We start from the raw sequence: 19,601 nt of genomic DNA, 5'->3' as shown, positions 1-19,601 counted from the left end.
ACCCCCACACACATTTCCTTATTTTATTTAAACGTTTTTATTTATTTATTTTTAATAACAAATACGTTTAAATAAATAAAAGTAATCTAAAGCGAACTGAAACTTTACTGAATCGCAGTAAAGAGTACTTGTAACTTAAGCGCTTAATTGAACTGTATGATTAGAGCTGTCAATATCCGGACACAGCCGAAAATGAACGAATCGCGACTCGGGAGCAGGACCGTCGGTAAACATGGCGGCCAAGGCGCTTCGGCAGCGAACCAGGCGAGGCAGCAGACAAGATGCAAACAACGTGAACGTCCCCGCCGAAACTCGGGCACCCAAAGAGGAGAAAGTCACCGATGACAGCAAAATCACAGAGACTCGGCAAGAGTGAGTATGAATCCAGAGGAGACACAAGCTGCATGAGGAGGTGTGACTGACAGCCTGAGCAGGGGAAGCTAGCTAAGCTAGCTACTTTGATACCTTAGTAAGTTTTGACTGTAACGACACGATAACAACGCCTGGCAATGACCATTGAACAAACTACACCAGTGTGTATTTACATTAATATGAACCACAGTGGCTGTTTAGCTGTGTGTCCACCGTACTAACTAAGTTGCGTTGTTTATGTTTTAGCGGAGCAGTAAATCGCAGTGGTCAGCTCCATTCATTCTGTTAGTGTCAGATATGTGGTAACTGGCTGTGGTGCCAGTTGTGGCGTGGGTAAACTCGTGCTCTGGACCGACACAAACACTTGTTTGAGACGATTGGGTGGTGTTGTTGTTGGGGAAAGTGACAATTTGTAAGGTGACGTGTCATAAAATACGCAACGTGAGGGTCAGGGCTGAGCTGCAGCTGAGCCGACTATAATCTGACTAATCTGATGATGGGCGCGAACAAAGGAAACACTGCAACACATAAGCAACACTGTGAACGCAAATCACACGTTTGTATTAGTGTGACCATCCACACAGTTCTCTTTACACGAGAAGTTATTATAACTGTTAGACAATAAAGATATAAGTATTTCCTAACCGATAGAAAGTGCACATTATTTATATATTTTACAAGATGACGGTGTGATCGGCTGTGATGTGTGGTTCGGAGTCAGATCTGGAGGTGGCAGAGTTGAAATGATAACATTTTAACTGGGAGTGATCATAATTGACAGAAATGAGAATATCTGCTCAGACCAGAATCATATGTATACGCTGCTCAGAAAAAATTAACTAACACTTAGAAAAAAACATCAAATCGCAATGGGAAAAAATCTAGCTGGGTATCTATGCTCAGATGGACTGGATAATGCGTTAGGAATGAAATGATACCACATTGTTTGATGGAAGACACCCAGAAGTGATAAATTGATGAGACAGGATAGTTGCTGCTGCTGAAATTCCATTGCAGCAACTCAAAATGCCACTTAGGAGTTTGTATGGTCCTATGTGGTGCTAATAAGATGTGGGATGGTGTCCTGGGGGATGTCCTTGCAGAGCTGGACCAGGGCATCACTGAGCTGTCTAAGGTGCAACCTGGTGGAGTCGGATGACCAAAACATAATGTCCCGTTTTGGTCAGGCTAAAACAAAGCCAGTCATTGATATCAATTCCTTCATCCTTCAGAGGACGTTGGGTTCTCAGGCCACCCTCGTGAAGTCTGTTTTAGATTTTTTGGTCAGATATATTCACACCTGTGGCATGCTGGAGGTTATTTTGTAGTTCTGGTAGTGCTCATCCTGTTGCTCTTTGCACAAAGGAGCAGATACCGGTAATACTCATGGGTTAAGGACCTTGTGCAGCCCTGTTCAGTTATCCTAGAGTAGCTGCCTGTCTCCTGGAATCTTTCCCATGCTCTTGAAACTGTCCTGGGAAACACAAAAAGCCTTCTGGCAATGCCACATATTGATGTGCATCCTGGAGCAGTTGGACTACCTGTGCAACCTCTGTAGGGCCCAGGCATTGCCTCATGATACCAGTAGTGACACTGACCCTGGCCAAATGCAAAACTAGTGAAAAAACAGTCAGAAAACATGACTAAGGAAAATGTCAGCAGCCTCCACCATGTAAAACATTCCTGTTATAGGCAAGTCTCATTGTTGTCCCTCAGTGGACCCGTTATTAATGTCATTAACAGAAAAGCAGCCCTCTCTGTTATTTAACTCACCAATATTTGATTAGCCATTGTTAAAAAAAAAAAAAAATACAGAGAAATATGGAACTATATAAATTTTTGTGTGAAAAAGTTTGTTGATGCTGATATTTCTTATACTAAAATAAATATCACACTGGCTCTCTTTTTGTTGTTAATAACTCACAAAAAAACCATTGGTTTAAATAATTTATCAGATACTTTTAAAATACAAAATCCAGAGGCAGGATAAGAAACCTAAAAGGTGAAAAGAAATTGGAGAAAAATATAGAAACAATAAAAACATTTGAAATTGTTATTCACAATAGTACTAATAATGTTGGTTTGGAAAAGAGAGAAACTGTTTAAAGAGTATTTCCTAAAGTAAATCTGAAACTGGAATAAATTTGGAGAAAATATTTAAGTGTTTTGTAAAAGTGAACAGAAATGTGAGCTGGAAATACACAACAATTTGATACCACACATGCACATTTTGGGATTATCTGTGTTATCTTAATTGGTATTTTATTAAAAGCAGGCACACGAGTGTAGTAAAGCAGTTAAACTGGTATGTGATAAAACACCCACTCAGTGCTCACATAAATGTTTATATTATTTAAGATATAGACAATTTATTTTTTATTTGTGTAAAGGGAACGTTCTGATTTATATTAGCATAAATATATACATATGCATTGAATGAATGTTCATATTAATCTTTTTTTTTGTAATAGGTCAATAAGTCGTGGGGGGCAGGTATGGGCTCCAGAAGGTTCGACTGCATTTAAATGCCTGCTCTCTGCACGCTTCTGTGCAGCTTTGCTCAGCAACATCTCCGACTGCGATGAGACGTTTAACTACTGGGAGCCTGTGAGTACTGATCTCTGCTGTGGGGCATTTGAAAGTGCCATAGTGTAGGGCTGTTTGATATAACGATATATATCGGATGACGATATAAAAACATCTATCGTTTCCTATTACGCTATCGTTTGTTTTGTGGTGTCGTAAAATAAACTGTTTACAGCAATGTTTTTTCATTGTTTTGATGGTCACTGTAGTGGCTATATTAATTTCTTAAAGTTCTCTCTTTCTCTTACCACACTATGGACGAACAAGCGTCTGTTTTTACCTGTTGTCTTTAGCAACAATGATGGTAAAACCACCGCGTGGCTTGTTTGTTTTCCTCGTAAACCTTTCACAATAAAGCTCAAGATCCTGTTGAGACTTTTCAAAATAAACTGAATCACGTGAAAGAGTATGCAGAGAGTTTACGGATGAGAAGCAAACACTTCACGCAAGTTGAGTTGCCAGAGATTTACAGAATTTACAGAAAATGTTACATTTTTGTGATTTATATCGTTGTCAGAGCGATAAATGTGTTATATCGGGATATGAGATTTTGGTCATATCGCACAGCCCTACCATAGTGTGTTGTGTGACAGTTTTTCTAATGCCTGCTTCAGAATCATTTTGTAGCATCTCTCTCTTGTTCCAATGGATTATGTTTGTCTTTTATTCCTGTGTTCTGACAGATGCACTACTTGCTCTACGGCACAGGAATGCAAACATGGGAATACTCTCCACTGTATGCCATCCGGTCCTATGCTTACTTATGGTTACATGCACTTCCTGCTTGCTTGCACGCCCATGTTCTACAGACAAACAAGGTAAGTATCGCAAGCTCGGATTTTGCCATGTGTTGACGTTCCTGTATTTTATAATAGGGATGCACCGATTCTGAAATTCTATGCTGATCCTAACACCACAGTGAATGCATTCTGTGTAAAATCTAACAAGCTCATCATCAGTATACTTTTTCTTTTTAAAATTGAAAACTATATTTACCTGCAGGACATGCTACTTCTATTAGAAGAAGCTTTAAACTAAAATCTGGATAGACTAAAAAGTTCAATATTCCTCCACGGGGCATCTAAAGTTTAAAATACATGAATTCACACATGCGTGCACACACAGGTGTGTGTAACGTTATAGTGGGACATGTGCAGTAGTTTCAGGCTTGTGTTATGACTGTGTTGCAGGTGTTGGTGTTCTACTTTGTGCGATGTGTCTTAGCATTCTCCTGCTGTGTCTGTGAGCTCTATTTCTACAAGTGAGTTTACCCTCCTCTTAAATGCAAGGCATGTTAGCACTTTGGTGTTCACATTTTGGGATAATTTTGTAGATGTCTAGAATCATCTGTTACAAAGCAATTTTCCTGCAGCGTTTTTTTCTGATTAAGATATGTTACTAAAGTTAAGCATTTTTATTTTGTGTGTGTGTGTGTGTGTGTGTGTGTGTGTGTGTGTGTGTGTGTGTGTGTGTGTGTGTGTGCCACAGAGCAGTTTGTAAGAAGTTTGGTTTGCACGTGGGTCGTTTGATGTTGGCATTCCTCGTCCTGAGCACAGGAATGTTCTGCTCCTCTGCAGGTTGGTCGTGTTTAGCTACATTTCTGGGGACTATCAGTTGCCTCCATCCTTACATCTGTTGGTTTTTACATCGAGCAACTCATTACAAAGCCTTGCTTTTCTGGCCTTTTGGCAGATCACTGATCAAGAAGAGCAGAACTGCCAAACGAACAGTGTGCAGTGTTTGCCTCTAAGGAACATTTCATATTTATGATTTATTTCTCCTGTGCTCCCATTAACGCTGTAGGGATTGTAGGGACATTTTTGTGTTTGTGCTTAGTCTTTTTCTGATTAAAGTTTATTTCTTTCTCTACAGCTTTCCTACCTTCGTCTTTCTGTATGTACACAACACTGGTTGCCATGACGGGTTGGTTCCAAGACTCAACACCGTTAGCCATCATCGGCGTGGCTGCCGGCGCCATTGTTGGATGGCCATTCTCTGCATTGATCGGGTATGACTGTAAATACTGGCATTGCAGGCTTTTAACTATGTGTTAATTGTAATACAGCTTTTTTGAAAAAACTTTACACCTTAAAATTTTTTTTTACTTTATTCTGGATATAAATGTTTACGGGCTTGCTTGAATTTTCAGTGGAGTTTAATTCTTTTTAGTTAGTGCAATACAGCCAACCATTGACAACAAAAAATGTATCACTTGTATCACGTTTCTTCTCTCTTGTTAGACTTCCAATTGCTTTCGACTTGCTTGTGTTGAAGAGGCAGTGGAAGAGTTTCATCACCTGGTCATTTATTGCTTTGCTTCTGCTGCTGGTAAGAATATAGAACTACTAGAATAATGGGTTTCTTTTCTGTCACAGGTAGAGCATTCCCCACAAAATCTCTGTGGACGTACCACAGGGGCAGGAATATAATAATGCATTTTGCTGTCATGTGTCACATTGTCACAACATATGTAAACTATACTAAAAAAATATTGGGCCACATACACCTACAGGTGCTGCTCGGCCATAGAAACCCATGTCATGACACTCTCAGTGGATAGTTTTTATGCTGATGGTTATTCCAGTGGAGGTTATTGAGTCAGGATGACACACTGTGCACACTGTGCACCTCAGCGCTCACTAACCTAACTCTGTAACTTTATGTCCTCTATCACTTTGTGGCTAAGTTACTGTGGTTCCTAAATCCTTCCACTTTGCAGGAACACCTCTTACAGCTGATTGTGGAATATCTAGTAGGGAAGGAATTTGACGAATTCATCTGTTGAAATGATGGCATCCTATTATAGCACTACGCTCAAAATCAGAGAGCTCTTCAGAATGATCCACTGTTTGACAGATATTTTTTAAAGCAGACTGCATAGTTAGGTTGGTGATTTTCTTTTAGTTTGTGGCAATGGGACGAAAAACACCTGAATTCAAAGATTTAAGAGGTGTGGCTTAACCCTTTTGTCCATCTGTATCTGTAGTTCTTTGTGAATTATAGCATATTTTTATGCAGGAGCTTAATGTTTATGTGACCTGCATCAGTTCACTTTCCTTCTCATCTTGTGTTCTCAGGTACCTCTGGTGGCGGTGGACTCTTTCTTTTATGGCAAACTGGTCATAGCGCCACTCAATATTCTCCTGTACAATGTCTTTACACCACATGGGCCTGATCTATATGGTAAATGACCTGTTTTGTCACATTTAATACCTCAATACATCCACATGTGATATTTATATAAAGTATGAGATATTTAGGATATACAATGTTGGATATGCCTTTTATGAATTGCCTAATTTACTACAGTAACTGTTGGACTGATAATACGTCAATGACAATATCAAGCAAATATTAAGATTTAACAGTTTGTCGCTGCAGTTTTTGTTGGGCACAGGGTAACTTCACTTGCTTTCTGTTGTTTAATTTCCAGGTACGGAGCCGTGGCATTTTTACTTTGTAAACGGCGTCCTGAACTTCAACCTGGTGTTTGCTCTGGCACTGTTTTCCCTGCCACTCACTGCTCTCATGGAGACACTGTTACACAGGTTCAATGGTGTGTTTTCCTGCGTATGCACAAAATATGTTGATTTTGGCTTGTTACATTTACATTACACTTGTAATGATTCACTCACCTATATACATTTGTTCGTGATTTAGTCCAGGTAGTTACCCTCATCTACTGTCTCACATTAACTCCGGTTAGCACTCTTCTAAGTCACTGTGCTCCACAGTGCAGTATATTCAGTATCTTCCAGCACATTTACAGGGTTTACCTTTTGTGATTTCACATCGTTGTACACACATGTGTTTTCTTCAGTGCAGAACCTGGGCCGCCCGTACTGGCTGACTCTGTCTCCCATGTATCTGTGGATGTTGGTTTTCTTCACTAGACCTCATAAAGAAGAGCGTTTTCTCTTTCCTATTTACCCTCTCATCTGCCTCAGCGGGGCAGTTGCCCTCTCCTCATTACAGGTGTAGTTTACCATTGTCTAATTTTGGCTTTCAAAGCAAAACAGCCTGCTGCGTTAGTTGATTTCAGCATTTTTAGGCCCATTTGGTCACAAATGTGCACGTAAATGAAATGGATTTTATTCATTTTATTTACAGAAATGCTACCACTTCCTGTTCCAGCGATACCGACTGGAACACTACACCGTCTCCTCGAACTGGTTGGCTTTAAGCGCAGTGGTGGTCTTCGCTGTGTTGTCACTGTCTCGTTCTGTCGCCCTCTTCAGAGGTTTGTGTGTGTGTCCCTAAGCACCAGCATCAGCATTGAGCGAAGGCTTATGATATTTTGGTCTGTTTACAGGCTACCATGCCCCTCTGGACCTGTACCCAGAATTTCACCGCATTGCCAAGGATCCGACTCTTCACTCGGTCCCCGAAAGCAGGCCTGTCAGCGTATGTGTTGGCAAAGAGTGGTATCGCTTCCCGAGCAGTTTTCTTCTCCCACACAAGTCAGTGTCCAGAAAATCTGCACAGGTTTTCAGTGTCTGATAAAGTCTGTAAGGGTGATTTCTCATTTTTATGTTTTCACTAAGCTAAAAGTCTCTCTTTTAATCTCCAGCTGGCAACTGCACTTCATTCAGTCTGAGTTTAAGGGGCAGCTGCCTCAGCCGTATGCCTCTGGTCCTCTGGCCACACAGATCATCCCAGCTAATATGAACGATCAGAACCTGGAGGAGCCAAGCAGATATGTAAGTTCCTTAGACGCAGACATGTTTGCTAACTAATACTGTAGTTAAGAGCAAATAAATTAAAAATGTATTTGTCTTCTCTGTGCAGGTTGATTTAAAACAGTGCCACTACTTAGTGGACCTAGACACAGATGAAGAGACGCCGCTTGAGCCACGTTACTCAGCCAGCAAAGAGGAGTGGACTATCATCGCTTATAAGCCTTTTCTTCAAGCATCAAGGTAGTTTTACAAGTAAATATTTTACAAATAAGTGTAAAAAACAGTAAAATTAAAATCTGTAAATGAAGGAAAAAGCATAACGTATTGCAGTTGAAAAGAAAAGGAAACATCCTGAGAAAATGTAAACATTAAGGAGATCTACAATGTGAAGCAGATTGTTTACATGTAAGGCATTTTTCTCTCAGGTCATCTCCTCTCTTCAGAGCGTTCTACATCCCATTCATATCTGACCACCACATCACCTTTAGGCGCTACGCCATCTTAAAACCGCGGCGGCAAAAGCAGCCTCGTAAGCGGAGCCACGGCTGACCTTTTACACCCGAACCTGTACAGTTGTACAAAATCCCAACAAAAGACGTCAATCACCTCTTCTCAAAACAGCTGGTATTTGTGTGTCAGTGTGCATGTTGTCTCAAGAAACCTTTGAAGCTATCAGACCCTTTAAAGACATCAATCCCCCTGTTTACTTGTCATCAACACTACACAGACTCTCTGAATATCACCACCCTGGACCACTTTTTGGTGACCAAACAGTGTTTGCGTGTGGATGAAAGGCAGAAACGTATTAGAAAAAGTTGAGAAAAATATGTGGAAAAGACATCAGTCTGCTTTTGAGCTTGTGTGTGAGACAGTGCATGTCAGAGTGAAAGAAAATGCTTGGCAGGGTATCAGCTGGACGTTTTATCTTATTTTGTATGCCTGTGTTGAGCCGGATGTCTTTAAGGGGATGCACACCACAAAATATTTGCATTAATTCAGCCCGTATTCGAAACTTGAAAATGTGGCCTGACTGGAGGAATTTCTCTGACCAGTGAAACGCAGAAATCCTCTCGCGTCTGGGCTTGAACAGTGTCCTGTTGTGTGCTCTGTCAGGTATGAGTGTGGAAGATAAATAAAACCAAGGATGCTTAAGTAATTTAACTTAATAAAATCATGATTGACTGTGAATATAAATCCGATGTTGTTTTTATTGGGGCAGTAAAGTCACTCTTTGACAGGTTGGCTTTTCATCTCATTTTATTGGAATATTCCTTATGTAGCAAACATACAAACCACTTTCACTTACAGGAGAGATATCAAGACATAATACATTCTGAATTAATAGTAATAATGATGATGCTTTGGTTTATATTACACTGTAATAGCATGCCGTAATGTTTGGTTAGGCTGCAGGCACTCAAGCTAAATTGTAGCAGCTACCGTTGCACTTGTTGTTGTTTTTTTTAAGAATGGCTTTGATAAATACTTTAATAAGTGTGTAAAATTAAGGTCTCGTCACAATTTAAGGCAATATAAAACCACACAGGAGATAAATACAACCACCTTCCACGAGCAGTACTGGTTTATTGTGTTTAATCTGTTTGAGGTAGCCCGCATCTCTCAGGTATACTTGGGTGTACAAAACAGTTTTCAAGCACAGCAAACATAACAGTTCAAGACCTCAGTTATCTTACCTGACACGACCATGCAAAACAGGCTGCTACACACACATGAAAACACACATGCTTTTATAGACAGAGATGCTCATAATCCTCAGAGTCAACTGTAAACGTCTACATTTTGGTAATGATGCCATGTACACAAGAAAATGTGAGCTTAGCTTACAGTAGGTGCTTCTTTACTGGGTCATTTCTGTAATGTAACTGTATTATGGCTCTTTCCAAAAACTTCCTATGCATGCATATATTGAAATATTTGCTTGGATGCTTTAGTGAGGTCCAGATAAAATCTGGAGGCTTTACCATTAGGTGACCTTTGTGTCAAGGGTACTCCGGTGGTTTGGAATTGATCTCGTGTAATATTGTCACTTTGGATCATTATTAAATAGGACGAAACTTTAACCTGAGACATTGTCTTTGTTATTCCATGCATTTTTGTTTCTTCTAACCCCAAACCTACAACACTTTTCGTTCCGCCTTTGGAAGTTTTAAAGCACAGAACGGCACAGATTGAACGGACATCGTTTAAGGCATTATACGCAGCCCGTTCAGGGTAAACTGTAAACAGAAATCAATGCGTAAAATTGTGGAAATGCCAGTAACAGACTCCCCTTTTGTAATTGTTGCTTTGATGTATTTCTGCCCCTACCTCCCTGTAATAAAGTCACAAATAATCCTATGACCTTGTCTTCAAAAGAAATTCATTACAGTAGGTCTGAATGATTCTGAGTAACCCAAATCTTTTCGTTGATTTGCGTTCTTTCAGTAAGCATCACTGTAGAGGAAGAGGCTGAGACATCACGAAACGGGAGCACATCAAACTATCTGCATAAACAAATATAACTTATTTGCGCCACCTGGTTACTTTAGTATTCATAGACAAAATTGTGTTCATTTACTAAAAACGAATACCTACACAGACTAGTCTACCAGCAGGCTACAGGCTGAATTATTGGGCCAGCAATAAAATATAAATTATATATTTTTTCAACCTGATTTTCAGTCCTTTAAACATAACAGACTAGAAACATTTAAAACCATGCACAGTCTTTAGCCACTCTCTCAGTATCATTCACTCATTCAGTGCTGTACACATAATAAAGGAGATTTTGAGGCAATCAGTAATTTTCCCTGTTGATCCATTCATGCTCGTTGAAGTATCTTCTTCCACCGTCCAAATTCAGCCCATTTCTGTAGCAATCCACATTTGCGTTGTAGGACTTTCGGTTTCCGTAGGTTCCGAGGCTGGTTCGGTAAGTGTCTTCCTTTCCATTGGTGAAGTATGTCTGATACAGGTCAGCTTTTCGTGTGTGACCTCCAGGTCTTAGTTTGGGATCATAGAGGTCACTCCCCGCTGTGGTGCTGCCATCATACAGTCCGTGGTCCCTGTATAGGCTGCTGCCGAAATGCTCGCTCTTCGTTGTACGACGACCCAGACTCTTGTCGTAGAACTCTCTGTGACCCGTGCGACCCAAACTGCTGCCACTCACGTCCCTCTTCCCTGAGCGGCCCAAGCTGGTGTCGCAGAAGTCATGAGTGCCACGGCGCCCGAGGCTGAGGTCGTTGAGGTCAAAGTTTAGGAAACAGCTCTCTGTGCTTGCAAGTGTCACAAAGCCGCTCTCTGTGTCCCGGCCCCCCAGATTATCGTAGTCACCAGTTGGTGTGTCAGGGGAGGGGCATAAAAAGGAGGTGTTCTTGGTCTGCGGGCGAGCTGACACAAGGTCGTCATCCTTCTGGGAACGAATGACGTTGTAGACATCAGTTGAAGTTGGGCTTGGGCACAGTCCTGGGTCTGTTTGACATACTTCGGATTTCTGCTGTTTCCTCCTCCTGTCACACAGAGAGAGAAGACACCAAACAAGACACCTTAAAACATTCACGCATACAGAAAACAACATGACTCTATCCATCCATCTATCTCCACCATTATGGATTGTTACTGTGTGTTATGAGCACACCCCACATACATCATTGTGAATGCTGCCATAAATTAATATTGTGTATTAATCAACATTGAAAATACTCCTCCTCAGTGTACTTCAGTATGAGTCATGTCTATGAAAAACTGCACATCTCAGCTGTGTTTAGAAATCTCTCAGACATTTTAATTAAAAAAACATTACATTTTTAAACCATTTCGGATTTGTCAATCTATAGCGGACTAAGTGCTACTGATAGGGAAGAAAAGTGAGCATGTAATTGGAAGAAGAGCTCAAATAATGCTATAAAGAGGAAACCCCTTTTTTTTTTTACCATTAGAGGTAGAAATAGGGAAAGTAGCAATGCAATTGTGGTTAGACGTTTAGATGCAGTCATCATGGGCATGAATATCACAGTCATTTTGAGCTTTTAATGATTTCTTTAAACAGTTGTTTTCCAGAGTAAATATGATTGTACTGCATAAATCTTTAATAACGTTAAAGAACAATAATTGGGTGCACAAGTTTAAATTTATTTAGGATTTTCTCTAATCCACACAGGCTCAAATATATACATACACTCATTTAAATCTTTTAATAAGTTGTGCTGAAGTTGCTGAAGCACTACAGTGTCTGTTAACTTGCCATCACCAGTGTGTGAATGTGTGTGTAAATGGGTGGATGACTGAATGTGTAAAGCGCTTTGGGGTCCTTTGGGACTAGTAAAGCGCTATACAACTACAGACCATTTACCATTTTGTTAATGATCAGAACTGATTAAAACTGGTAGTTTCCTTTGCCAGCATATAAAGGATTTATTTAACGGCACTCATTGGATTGACCAATACTTAGAATAATAAGAATGTCCTATGAACTCAGTGAATATCTGAGAAGGATGTTGGGAAGGTTGCTTGGAGCAGATTTCAAGATCATCAGTTCAAACAAGTGTACACAAATACAAATTATTCTGATGTGCCACCACTTTGCCAAGGTCCAGTAGAAACTCAGATTTTTTTAAACCCAGATGAGAGTAAATTTGTTTAGGATTTTTTGGAAGAACCCAGAAAGCTTGAAGGATCAAACCTGCCATGAACTGAAACATGGACACAGTTGGGTGACCCAACAGGCCAATGATCTCAAATATACTGAAAACTGAATTGGGAAACATTAATCTCCTCAAATGGTTAAATTTCCCTTAGCAAGTTACACTGCAACCAGATGCTTTTGGTAGACTTCAATATGGTTGAGGTTGGAACTTTGGAAAGGTCAAATACTAGTGGGGATGTATGAATAATTCTGGCCCTGTGTGGATTTAGAGAAAATCCCAAATAAATTCCACCTTTTGCTCCCAGTTACCATGAGATTCATGCCCACTGTGTGTGTATGTCACCATAACCCGCATGACATTGCTGTCTTTAGTATTCTTGCATTTAGTATTTGCCTTTATTTTGGATCCTCACCGTCGGACAATCAGCTTGAAGCAGCAGACGCCTGTCACTGTCAGCAGCAGCAGTATGAGGGGGATGGTGGGAATGATGATGTAAACCAAATTCAGAACTAAATAAAAGACAGACAACAAAGATACAGATTTAGTAATTGTCGTGTAGGTCGAAATCTGTCAGATTTTTTCACAAATGATTGAAATGTTTATCATCGTGACCTGTTTGGTTGTGGTTGTGATCATTTGGATTCCACGGCACCACGGGTGAAGGGAAGACATCTGTAATGAAAGCTATCAGTCTCTAAACATTCAAAATGTCAACATCAGCCTAAAAGCTAATATAAATATTTTTTTTACCTGTTTGAGTGGAGTTAGGTGAAGGAGAAGGATCCAGTGACTCCTCTGGAAAGAAAAAAAAATTAATTCAGCAGTAACAACAATTTCAAGTCAAACAAAAATTAAATGACCTCTGAGTAATACCTGCAGTGTATTTGCAGATGAAGTTGTTCTTGGTTTCACAATTGTCATCGTTCCACTGGAACATGTAGAGCCCCCCTATACCAGGAGGAGCGGACGGTTGGTGATACATTACAACGCACACCTCATAACCACACGATGGCTCATCCCAGTGCCAGTTCCTATACAGACGCACACAAAGCAACCATATTTTTGGCATCACTGGAGAAAAAAAATCTATAATGACTTTTCAAGGTATTGTAAAGTAACGTGAGAGGTAACTAGTGTCCCTTCGACCTCGTCGAGCTCTGCTGATCCGCTGCTGATTGTTTAACACCAGATATGAGCACATAGGAGTATTATAACGAACAAAAATGAAATAAAACGTGACAATGTGATAAAGCGACAAAGTGTTTGAAGTCTGACTTTTTTAAAGACTGAGTAATAGATGCTTTAACTAATTAATCATTTTTTTAGTCGCAATGAAGGAAAGAAATAAAAGATATTTTAGTGTTTTGCTTATTAAGCTGTACACTATTTAAAGCTGGCATCAAAAGGTTTCAAGTTAAAAATAATTGTTGAATATGTTACAGCAAAACTTAATTGCAAGATTTTGTGCTGTACTACACTACAGACCTAAAACAATATCAGTTGTACTGCAAAAAAGGGAGCATTTAACCTTTTTCACGTGAATCCTTGAAATAAAGATTTTTTGTCCTGTTTTTTTTTCCTCTTCTTTTTCTACCAAGCTGGTTTTGACAACGGCAAGGCCAATTATATTTATATAGCACATTTCATTACAGGTAAACTCAACAAGTTTAACACAAAAATGAAAAACATAAGTAGGTCTGAAATAACAAAAGGTAGCATTGACACTAACACATTTAAGTCTTTGAGCAGATCAGACAAATGAGAAAAACCTGTCTTCTCACACAGACTATAAAGAGATGGACGCAGCCACTCAATCAGCTGATTAGTGAAGTCGTGTTAAGAAGCCATGAGTGTTTGCACCACCACAATTTTTGGTCATTTAAATTCAAATGTGCAGGGGAGGTACACACACTTATTCTCTAATGACGCAAAAAACGAACATAGCTTCACGTTTGTCGTAACTTCATGTTTTATTTAACACTATCCAAAACTGCCGATTTAGTCATGCATGAAGTATTTTCTGAGGACACAAAGTCAGCTAGAGGCTGTTTACTCATAGATTTCTATGCAAGTATTAATAAGATGGTTCAACCCCTACATGCCGTTAAAAAGAATTCAGCTAAAATCTCTACAAGCTACATCCATCTTTTATACAGTCTATGTTTTCTCATCTGGTGGAGTTTTTTTGTTTTTTTTTTACATCTCTGCTTTAAAATGAACTTTTCACAAACTGACTCTGTTCCGACCTAAATGTGGACTTGCTACCATCCAGCCAGTAATACTGGGAAGAGCAGTCCAAGTTGCTATCCTCGCCTCCATGGTTTCGGCGGAGACCTATCCAGAAGTCTCCATCAGTTGGGCGGAGCTCTGTGATGAGCTGCTCTATGATCTTCTGCTCGGACTCAGACTCTACGCTCAGGAGCTGCCCCCCATCCCGTCTGCAGGCGCGTTCTGCCTCCACGAAGTTCAGCTTACGGCGGAGCTCGGAGAAGTAGGCCAGCTTATAGCATGGCTTCCCTTTTCCTGCCTTGCACACGCGCTGGCCTATAACACACACACACACACACACAACATTGTTCATGCTGGATATAAACTGAATTGGCTTCACATTTGCATTCACTAAATAGTCTGTATTACACTAACAAATAAATTACTTTGTAATAGTAAATATAGGAAAACTACAAAAATACACTTAGTTGTTCGTCTTTATAGTGTTTCAGTTTCAGTAGAAGTACAGTGCTTACCTCTGGCTTCAAATATATCTGCTTCAGGAGCCCAAAGTTCAGCACACAATCAGATATTCAGCACATGAGGAAGCAAAAATAGATCCACACTTAAATCAAGCAGACGTATCTTTGCAGCATTTTTGTGTGTGAGTGCGTCTTACCTGTTATGAGGCTTGTGGCTGTAGATGGATCAAAGCAGAAAAGCAGCAGGTGATAAAGGATTGTCCGCAGATCCATCTTTGTTGTCTTTTCTCTAACCACAAAATCTTGTATTACAGTTTAGTCTTTTTCATTCTGCTGTCCATTCATGTGCCAGGTCATCAGAAGTGCTCATGTGAAAGCAGATAACGGCCACCTATACCAAAGGAGGTGAGCTTCAGCTTTAGGTGTAAGAAAATGCTATAAAAAGAGGCTAAAATTAAAAAAAATAAAGCTTAAGAAGTACGAGAGCGTCTCGGCTCCAGTTCTTTCTGCTGAAAAAGGGGAGTGTGTGAGACAGGAGGAGGAGCAGGGAGAAGAGGAGGAAGGGCTGCATGTTTGGGAGGGGGCTGTAATCTGTTAAGAGCAGTCTTAATGATTGGGAGAAGAGGCTGCATCGATCGCAAGACATCTAATCATGCAAGTGCTTCTCATCGTAAATGCTGACAAGAGGCAGATTTCACTCCTTCCTTTATTACTTAAGCTTCGGATATTATCATTACAAAAGTGTTACATGAAAATGATCCCCTCTAACTCAATCAGGGATATTTTAAGATATTCTCTCAAGTCCACTTCGCAGCATTCTTGCTGATTGTTTCTCGTTACAAAGCAAGACAGAGCCAAACACAGCAGACACGTACAACCAGCAGGCAAGCCCTACAACACATTATGCCTTTATTATTAAAATCTCTTTTATCAGGTCTTGTCTGTGTACTGGTGAGACTGAAGTGTACTGCTCAGGGAATATCAACAACCTCACAACTGTTTTCAAGATTTAATGAGGCATGGTAAGCAAAGTCAACCCCACCCCCCAAATAACCCCTGTAATCATGAAGGAAAGCATCTTTCATGATAATTAAGACCATTTAATGTCTTTAAGTAGTCTTTAAAAAAATAGTAATGTAAGTTCAGGACTCAGGGAGTAGTTCTCTTTTCTGACAGTGATTTTACATATCAACAAAGAGCCAGCATTTCTGCAGCAGTGTGCATAGACTGTATGAACCAGGAAAAAAACAGGGACATAGAAAAAGTTTGGGCTGCTAAAGCCCACTAGCTAACACTTTAACTCCTTTAAAGTAACATGCAACATGCAGTACAGTGTGAAAACTAGCATCCTGTAACCACCACTGCTGTTATCTGCAGCCAAAGTGAGAGACAGAAGCCAACAAGGGGCTGTAGGTGTCTATTACAATCAAGCTCTGACTGGGCAGCGACTCTGTTTAATCAGAAAAAGCACTACGGGAGTCAAAGACCTTTGCCTGTCTGCTATTATGGAAGCTTTTCCCTTCATTGCGACTAAAAACGACATTTTTTGCCATGTGTAAGTAAAAGAATCTGGGTTATGATTTCAAAATTTTGACTTAACAATTTGATCTATTGTTTTGGTCATTTTCATGAGTGTCATCTTCACCGTTTTTAAGACATAACTTTTGGTGGGTCTGTGATATCTTTCCTTCCTCCTCCATCTGTCTTTAATGTTCTTGAATTTAGTGATTAAAAGACTCCATGCTGCCTGGTTATAAGTAGCTTGCTGCCCAGAGGCGTAGCTTTGTAAATGTTTTAGTGTTAAAAGTATTTTTGTATCACAAATCGTTGTGTGTTGTGATGATTTCCCTGCTTAAGACAGTGTGGGTTGTAAACTGGTGTGTTATATGAATTGTTCATGCACTCTTTAGTGGTTAAGAACGTTTGTGTAATTAACTGATGGTCCCCCATGTCAAATACTCAGTGCAGCACTCATTTTGAATAGTTACAGTATATATATTTTACTCACTAAAGAGATAAGGGATTGTAGCTGCTTTCAGTGCCAGCTCTCTGTACACACTGTTATTCTGATCTACAACAGTGTATGCATATTTACATTGTTAGCTCATGTCTCACCACTCCTCCCTTTTCAAAGTGGAATAACATTGTTTTGAAAAAAACAAACAAACAAAAACAAGTTCATAATCTTAAACTTCAGATTAGTTTCAAGTAGTCCAAAACCACTGGGTGATGTCACAGTGATTATGTCCATCTTTTGAATACAGATTGTGGTTTCTAGCCCAGGAATTTTAAAGGTGCTAGTTGGTGAATTGCTACATGGCCAGAGACCCACTAGCTATTTGTTGCTGTTTCCAGTTACAGACAGGAAACCTGCAGATAACAAGACTGGTAGAAAAAAAACAACAACTTTGTAGACAAGCTCAATTGCAGAGGCATTAGCATGTCAAAGTACTGAGACGCATTTTTACCGCTGCAGTTTTATATTCAGTCAGCAGGATGAACTGAAGCCAAGGATGCATGTGCACGTGACCCGCTTTTCAGAGCACAAATGGAGGAAAAGTGTATGTATGCAGTTCTTAATGGTAGTAATTTCTGAAATGGCCCATAAGGTTGATTTAAGGCTCGCAGAGAGACAGATCAGCCAGAGTTTAAACAGCAGGATGCTTCATCAGGAATATATTGTGTGTGCTAGCTTTGAATAAGGAGCCAGGGCGGGGGCAGCGGGGCTGCTCTGAAAGTACTGTCCTCATGCAAGATGCGCTATCTAAACACAGCTAATCAGTTTAGGTGTAGACTGATTTCAGTCAGGGGCTCAGCTTTGTATAAACTGAAGGAGGAGTACGAGACGTTTGCATTACCCTGCGCTCTGAATGGTAAAAGAGAAGACAGAGGGGTTATAGGGTCCTTAAGAGAGATTCAATAAGGAATGGGCCTTGGTTTAAATTTCCTTCTTGTTTATAGCATCTGAGACCAGAAGAGGGTTTCATTAAATTAAGCCTCTCTTCCTCAATCTTCCTCTCACATATTCCCTCTTTCTCTGCCTCCACCCTCTCTACCATTTAGTTAAAGGGAAACCAGATGAATATTCCCATGGGAAGCCAGTGCATCACTAGCCCAAAGCACCACCACACATGTGCAGACACTCCCCCTCATAAAGAAGCCTAGCATTAATGTTGAAAATGTACCTCTGTTCTGTGATGTTGAAGCCAATATGCATTAGCAGAGAGAACTGCTAAACGCACATTTCACTGAGACAAAGCCACGTAGTTAAAATAACATGATTTGAAGCCATAAACTGGCTCTGACCACAACAAATCATTCGTAATGTAATGAGCTTGTTTGTTTGCCGGCTGTAAAAATACGACGACTGTCAAACTCAGTTAATTCCAGTCTTTAAGCAGGAAAGAGAAAGAAAAAACTTAATTACACGCTACAAAAGAACTCAACTTTCCACTAAATTCAATTTGGATTATCAGAGGTTGGCACGCTGCCCACACCAAGTGTCCGCATTGCGTACGCCCGCACAGAGAGCTGGAAATGGGCCCTGAGTCACTGACCTGAGGGAGCCGGACGGCTCTATCAGCAGAGCTGAGTGTCCATAAAAGAGTTTTGATGAAACCTTTTAAATAGCTGAAGTAATTCTTTTAGTCATTCATTTTGTTAATCTGGTTTTGGAAATGGGTTTGAGGGAAGGAAAGCGCTACCATTAACCAAACTGTGTGCTAGCCGTGTGATAGATCTCTGTCCATATCTGCAAAGAAACAAAAAGCATCCTGCTTATTAAAAAAAGGGCTCTCTGTTATTTTATTACCAAGCAGCATCACTGTGTATACGCTATCCTTCTTATTATTGTGGCTTTGTAGACAGAGCGTTACAGTTCAGGTGGGATTTAAAGGCTTGTCAGGAATAATTTTATTATCATGCTAATTTGTACAGAGGCCCTGCGATCTGTATCACACATTATGTCAGTTTTGGGGAAATGTTGAGCTTTGGAGGTGCAAAAAGGCTTTTTGCAGATATGCTGTATATACATAGTTTTCAGTCTGAATAAAAACCTTAGGATTTCAAGCTGTTTACATGGGATGTGTCAAAGATCATGCGATCATGGCATCTGTTTGGAAAATGATAGAAAATTTTGACATCTATGCTGTTGTCATTATGTTGTTTTTAATTATTTCAAAAAAGGCTCAGGTATGTCTGTTTGCAGGTGTGTGTGTGACACGCCACTGACATCATATTTGATACTGCAGAAATGTTGTGTCCTAATTTTGTCTGTATTCTGAGTGTGTGTGTGTGTGTGTGTGTGTGTGTGTGTGTGTGTGTGTGTGTGTGTGTGAAATAGATTACAAGGCACTTTTTAGTTTTGCCGATTGAATCCATAATATTTGCATCAGTGGGACTGCATGAGGTTAATGTGTCTGTGTATATAAAGATCAACCCAATCACTAACAATGCAGCCACTTAAGTGTTTGAAACTAGAAATTAAAACCATAACAAATGCATTTCTGCACTTTTCAATGGAGTTACCTTCCACAGCAGGAAGCGCCTATATAAAAACTATCTATACACAGTCACATTACACAGCAGCTCCCATTCCTCATTAATCCCAGCCACTCTCCTGGTATCCA

The 19,601-nt window shown here is 40.1% G+C and overlaps 2 protein-coding genes across 2 annotated transcripts; one reads left to right on the top strand and one right to left on the bottom strand.

The window, feature by feature from the left end:
* Positions 1-192: 192 nt before the first annotated feature.
* On the top strand, positions 193-9,718 carry alg9 (ALG9 alpha-1,2-mannosyltransferase). The gene is made up of 15 exons (XM_082548371.1): positions 193-372; positions 2,844-2,979; positions 3,642-3,776; positions 4,149-4,219; positions 4,447-4,535; positions 4,831-4,966; positions 5,199-5,286; positions 6,036-6,141; positions 6,392-6,514; positions 6,779-6,933; positions 7,069-7,198; positions 7,271-7,418; positions 7,529-7,658; positions 7,747-7,877; positions 8,063-9,718. The coding sequence occupies exons 1-15, from the start codon at positions 233-235 to the stop codon at positions 8,184-8,186; spliced, it is 1,842 nt and encodes a 613-aa protein (XP_082404497.1). The 5' UTR covers positions 193-232; the 3' UTR covers positions 8,187-9,718.
* A 716-nt stretch (positions 9,719-10,434) lies between these two features.
* On the bottom strand, positions 10,435-15,246 carry layna (layilin a; the record flags this gene model as incomplete). The annotated part of the gene is made up of 8 exons (XM_082548377.1): positions 10,435-11,146; positions 12,696-12,792; positions 12,896-12,955; positions 13,034-13,078; positions 13,157-13,314; positions 14,530-14,827; positions 15,028-15,048; positions 15,171-15,246. The coding sequence occupies 8 exons, from the start codon at positions 15,244-15,246 to the stop codon at positions 10,435-10,437; spliced, it is 1,467 nt and encodes a 488-aa protein (XP_082404503.1).
* Between the last annotated feature and the right edge of the window lie 4,355 nt (positions 15,247-19,601).

The sequence above is a fragment of the Aulonocara stuartgranti genome (genome assembly GCF_965226115.1).
Source record: "Aulonocara stuartgranti genome assembly, chromosome: 10".
NCBI lineage: Eukaryota > Metazoa > Chordata > Actinopteri > Cichliformes > Cichlidae > Aulonocara > Aulonocara stuartgranti.
This window is presented reverse-complemented; position numbering and strand designations above follow the sequence as displayed.

What these genes read in the sequence shown, in the direction of transcription:
- alg9 (XM_082548371.1), top strand. Translation starts at nt 233, where the DNA reads ATGGCGGCCAAGGCGCTTCGGCAGCGAACCAGGCGAGGCAGCAGACAA. An exon ending in ATCACAGAGACTCGGCAAGA is followed by an intron (nt 373 to 2,843) that starts GTGAGTATGAAT and finishes TTTTTGTAATAG; the next exon opens with GTCAATAAGTCGTGGGGGGC. An exon ending in ACATGGGCCTGATCTATATG is followed by an intron (nt 6,142 to 6,391) that starts GTAAATGACCTG and finishes TTTAATTTCCAG; the next exon opens with GTACGGAGCCGTGGCATTTT.